Source organism: Mesoplodon mirus (assembly GCF_964341445.2).
Source record: "Mesoplodon mirus genome assembly, chromosome: 11".
In the NCBI taxonomy this organism is placed as follows: Eukaryota; Metazoa; Chordata; class Mammalia; order Artiodactyla; family Ziphiidae; genus Mesoplodon; species Mesoplodon mirus.
This window is the reverse complement of record NC_138987.1, coordinates 27275711-27281538: the sequence shown is the minus strand read 5'-3', so window position 1 is coordinate 27281538 and position 5828 is coordinate 27275711. Positions and strand designations below refer to the sequence as shown.

General features: G+C 44.9%; 1 protein-coding gene across 1 annotated transcript; it reads left to right on the top strand.

Annotated features, from left to right (window-relative positions):
* Nucleotides 1-371: 371 nt before the first annotated feature.
* On the top strand, nucleotides 372-5479 carry LOC309812490 (uncharacterized protein C12orf42; the record flags this gene model as incomplete). The annotated part of the gene is made up of 2 exons (XM_082636295.1): nucleotides 372-381; nucleotides 4968-5479. The coding sequence occupies 2 exons, from the start codon at nucleotides 372-374 to the stop codon at nucleotides 5477-5479; spliced, it is 522 nt and encodes a 173-aa protein (XP_082492421.1).
* Between the last annotated feature and the right edge of the window lie 349 nt (nucleotides 5480-5828).

The window sequence follows — 5828 nt, the reverse complement described above, 5'->3', positions numbered from 1 at the left end:
TTGAGTGATATTGGAAGAAGGAACATCCCTCCCCCAGAGGCAGGGAAGTCACCCTCATACTTAGCAGAGTACCTGAGCTGGGACAAGTTCCTGCCCCTGTTGTGGCCACTTCATTCTCCCACATCCATGGCAGATATCAGTCATTTCCCCATGAACTGAGACACAGCCCTGGAACTCTTAAAAATTGATGTCCCAACGGGTACTGGTGTTCAAGAAGAAAGCTGTTTGCCATCCTTAGTAAGAGACAAGACATTAGAGCTGGAATGACTGATTATGGTGAACTGAGCAACATGGACTAATCCCTGAGGCAAGAGAAGTGATTATCCCCAGGCAAGTCTGCAGAAAGGGAGGAGGGAGGGTATGAGGTGGACATGGAGAACGGTGAGCTATAATGCTGAAGAGCAGTCCTCTTGAGTTCTTCTTATTAAACTTATTAGACACTTATTAAAAAGCGTTCCCTGCTTGTTTCTCAGCCCCCCAGGTTCTTTCAAGAGTTTCTTTCTGTGTTTGGTTTTCTGTAATTTTAATATGCTATGCCTATATGTAGTAGGTCTTTTTGTTTTTGTTTTTGTTTTGTTTGTTTTTGCATTTATCTTGCTGAATGTTCTCTGAGCTACCTGAATTTGTGGTTTGGAAAGTTCTCAGCCATTGTTACTTCAAACATTTCTTCTGCTCATTTTCTCTTTTTTCTTCTACTGGTATTCCAATTATGATGCATATATTATATCTTATAAAATTGTCCCAGAGTTCTTGTATATTTTGTTCTTTTTCCCCCCATTTCTTTCTCTCTTTGCATTTCAGTTTAGGAATTTTTATCAACCTGTCTTCATGCTTGCTGATTCTTTCCTTGGCCATGTTCAGTTTTCTGATGAGCCCGTCAAGGACATTCTTCATTTCTGTTACAGCATTTTGTATTTCTAGCATTTTTGGAATGTATTTTACTTTTAATAAAAATTGTATATATTTGAAGTGTACAGCATGATGATTTGATACATGTGTACATAGTGAAATGATTACTATAGTCAAACTGATTGACCTGTTATCTCCTCATGTAGTTTTTAACCATTTTTTGTGTGATGAGAGAACCTGAAATCTACTCTCTAGCAAATTTCCAGTGTTCAGTACAGTATTATTTACTGCAGTCTTCATGCTGGAAATTAGATCTCTAGATTTATTCATCTTCCATAACAGCAACTTTGTACCCTTTGACTTAACACCCTCCCATTTCCCCCACCTCCCTGTCCTTGGTAACTCCTGTTCTACTCTCTGCTCCTATGTATTCAGCTTTTTTAGATTCCACATGTAAGTGAAATCGTGGAGCATTTCTTTTTGATTCTTAGAGTTTCCATCTCTCTGCTTTCCTTACTCAACTGTTCTTTCATGTTGTCTACTTTCTCCATTAACTCCCTTAGCATATTAATCACAGTATTTGAAATTCCTTCTCTGATAATTCTGATGTCTGTGCCATAGCTGAGTTCTTATGCTTGCTTTATCTCTTCAGATTGGGGTTTTTTTTCCCTTGCCTTTTGACATGCCTCATAACTTTTTGTTGAAAGCCAAGCATGATACATCAGGTAATAGGAACTGAAGTAAACAGATCTTTGCTGTGGGTTTTTGTGTCGACCCGACTCGGTCCTGGGATGTGTTTAATGTTTGTTGTAGCTGTAAGAACGAGGGGCTTCAGGTTTCTCCAGTGTTCTCACTGTTGTCCCCTTTCCAGACTTTGGGCTTCCCTGACTACTCCTCCTGAGAGAGAGTCTGTTTCTTGTAGCTCTCTCAGCTGGAATCCACTGTTATTATACTGGACACCTGTTGGTGTGCTGATAAGGTGTGGGGGAGGGGAAACATTCTCTAATCTTATGATTAATCTCAGTCTTTTAGTGGGTCTGTGTCTCTGGCTGTTACCTTAACAAGTGTTTTTTAACTTTTTTTTTTTTTTTTTTTTTTTACTGCTCCTTAGGTCAGACGAGAAGGCTAAAGGAACTGGAGTGGGAAAAATGTCCTTCCCTCAGCTGGGATAAGGATATGCTTTTGTTATGGAGGATGCTCTGGGCATATTTTACTATGATTGTTTTTCCCATGCCTGTATCAGAGCTTTGAAGGGATCTTTTTCAGACTTTCACCTTGAGAAACTAGTGGAGTTCTTACAGACAAAATCCACTAAAGTGCAGGGACCACCTAAACCTGCTGTCCTCAGGAGTTTCTAACTCTCAAGCTAGTCTACACCCAGCCTCCAGCAATTCATCAAAATGATCATTTACATGTTCCTACCAGTGTAGGAACCAGTGTATTGTTCCAGAGGCTTCTACTCCAGGTAAACAGATCTTGGTTTGACTCTTTGGATTCACCTGTCTCTCCAGAGTTTGGGGTGGCCTTTTGCCCTGCAAACTCAGTTCTCTGATGGGTCCAGGAAAAGTTGTTGTTTTTCGCTTTGTTAAACTGTTTCTTGTTGTAAGGTAGGACTGTCAGTTTCCAAGCTGTTTCCATGTTGGAGCTAAAACTGGAAGTCCATTACATGTATTTCTGCCAACACCTTCCCCCAAAATGGGGATTAGCATTATCTATCCATTTTACAGATGAAGGAAATCAAGCCCAGACAGTCTGTGTCTCAACCACTGTACAAAACTCCCAGGCACATCCAAGTTGCCATCACTGTTCACTTAGCTGACTGCTAACTGCCTTCTAACTGGCTTCTGCTCTCATCCTCTTCTGCCCAGCTTTCCTTAGAGAACTTTTTCAAGGGTAAGCGCTGCTGTCGTGACTCATCTGTGGGAAAGTCTTAGTAGCTTTCCATCATACATTGTGCAACTTCTAGACCTCACCTGTCCCTTCTTTTTTGCTCACTTCCATTTAGCCATTGGGTGTAGCAATCTTAGGAATATATCTCGGTCCTCGTGAGGCTGGAATGCTGTTCCCCCCTCCTGCATGACTGACCTTTTCAACCTTCGGGTCAGTCTCAAATTCAATATTACCTTCCCAGGTCTCCACCCACCCATGTTTCTCTGTCTCGGTCCCTTGCTTTTTCCTTGATATCACTCACTACAATTTGTAATCGCTTAGTTGTGCCTTGCTGTTGTCATCTTCTCCAGTTGATTGTAAGCTCTATGAGGGCAGGGACCACATTTGCCTTATTCTGTTGTATCCCCAGGGCCAAATACAGAGCAAGGCACATAGTAGGCATTTGATAAATATGTTTTTGAATGAAGGAATGAATAGAATGGGGCAAACTCTGGATGGGTGGAAAAGATATCATTTTCCACTTGAGTCCTTATTGTCAAAAGAGGCTATTCAGGACCTATAGAGGGAGAGAGAACAATAACAACGATAACAACAGCTAAGGCTAACTGAGTACTTCCTGTGCGTCACATACTGCTCTAGACTCTTGTTTATTAACAACTCATTTAATCTGCACCTCAGCCCTGGGTGGTAGTGGCAATCGTTATTGCCATCTTGTGAATGGGGCAATTGAGGCACAGAGCACTGAAGTAGCTTGACTTAGGTAACACAGCCAGGAAGAGGTGAACCAGATTTGATCCGAGAAGTCTGGGCTCAGGGCTTGATGCTTTCCAGACCCCTCCCATGGACTAAGCCCCACTAGCTTAAAAACTCTCATTCCCCCACTAGGAGAAGTGGTGAGACTGACGTGGCAGACTCCGACTCCACTACGTGGTCTAAGAATCCTTTAAAAGTGTGTCATTGGGCTTCCCTGGTGGCGCAGTGGTTGGGAGTCCGCCTGCCGATGCAGGGGACACGGGTTCGTGCCCCGATCCCGGAAGATCCCACATGCCGCGGAGCGGCTGGGCCCGCGAGCCATGGCCGCGGAGCCTGTGTGTCCGGAGCCTGTGCTCCGCAACGGGAGAGGCCACAGCAGTGAGAGGCCCGCGTACAGCAAAAAAAAAAAAAAAAAAAAAAAAAGTGTGTCATTGGGGTTTTCAGTATTAATTGAAGACCTATTTAAAGTTTAAGTTTGATTTTAGATATGCAGGAGATGATATCAATTAGCTTTTATGCCTACAGTTAAGGGCAAGATGAGCTCTGGGGAATTAATTGTCTCTGCGTTTCATTTCTCCTTCTAGGACAGGTGCCTCTAGTTTTTTTGTAACATGAACATGCTGGAGTTAGAAGCCCAAGGGAGCAGAAGAGCTAGGGCGGGGATCAGACACACAGGAGTTATACATTGAGGGAGAGCTGCCAGCAGCAGGTGTGATGGGGTGCACCCTCCTGCTCCCTGGTAGCCCAGAGGGGCTGAATATGCAGGGGTTACCATATTTGTCTTTTTCTAATGAATAGAAGATGAATAAATCTGCATCTGTCATGATTTATCATGAGCTATTTTGAGGCTCAAGAGAAAGATAAATTGTTTTTGTGAACTACATTCAGCTCTGAGGGTTATCTTACTGTGCCTTGAAATCTCCTGTCTGCCACAATATTATTTCAAAAGAAATTAGCAACAGATGGAAGACCTGTGCTGCAAAATAAGAGGCAGAGTTGTCTACGCACTGAAACAACCTGCAAAACTTGAATGTCAGGAAGAATTTCTTAAGATGAGAAACACCCAGGCTTCCCTGGTGGCTTAGTGGTTGAGAGTCTGCCTGCCGATTCAGGGGACACGGGTTCATGCCCTGGTCCGGGAAGATCTCACGTGCCGCGGAGTGGCTGGGCCCATGAGCCATGGCCGCTGAGCCTGCGTGTCCGGAGCCTGTGCTCCGCAACGGGAGAGGCCACAACAGTGTGAGGCCCGCGTACCGCAAAAAAAAAAAAAAAGTTTTATGAGAATTCTGTAAAAGTTATTTTGGGGGAGGAGGTGCTTTCAAACAATAGGAAAAGAATAGATAGCATTTTATTTTCTTAAAGAAATACGGGAAGCACGTGAGGATAATATCGGGATTTAAAATTTTTTTCTCAGCACATTACAAACATCGATTTCTCAAACATCCAGTTATCAGGAGATTTTTTTTTTCTTTAAGTCCCAGCGGGGCAGGTAAATTCCACACACTTGAGCACCACCCTGGCTTTTCTTTGCCTTCCAAGTCTTACTCTGAGGCCATACACTGCCGACGGCCTCAACGGGAGAAGCCAGACCCCGTTTGGCTCGTCCAGGGTCTCCTGGAGTTTGTCAGAGCTTGAGCTGGAAGAGAGGATGACACCCGCAGTAGGCGCACCAGCAAACCCACATTCCCAAAGCTGGCTCCTGGGTGCACCCGGGAGTTCAGTGGGAAGGGGCACAGTTGCCATGGCACCAGAGATGCTCCCCAGGCATCTTCATCCTCCCGGGAAAAGGGGGCCCGGGGCAGACGCCTCTCTCCCCGGCAGTCTGGCAGGAGCGCCCCTTCCTGTGCTTGCCGGTGCTCCCACCCATCTCCCCTCCAAGAGGCTAATCAAGGTTTGCGCCTCTCCGCCCTCCCGCCTACCCCCGCGTTTCCATACGGTTTGTTCACAGGCTCCTCCTAGGCCGGGGGTGAATGCTCACTTACACTGACCACTGCAAGGGAATTGTTCCGTGAGCACTGCCCGTCTTCAAATCAATGCCTGCCCTGAACAACAGAAAGCACCTCAGATGTACTGGTTTCCACAGAACCATTGTTAGGCTTCACAGAAGCAGTTTTGAACCTAATAAATAATGTCAAAAGTCTCTATCACAGCCAAAAATGTTCCTTTTGAAGGATTTCTAATAGTATTTTTGTTCTGCAGTGTCTTCCAGTGTCACAAAGAATTTGTGCCTCACAATGGGGATGGGGTACATCGCGTGCCACTTCGCAACGTGCCGCCGTCAGGGATGGCCAGGACCCCGCTTTGTTTTACTCTCGTAGGTAAACGGTTTCACTTGC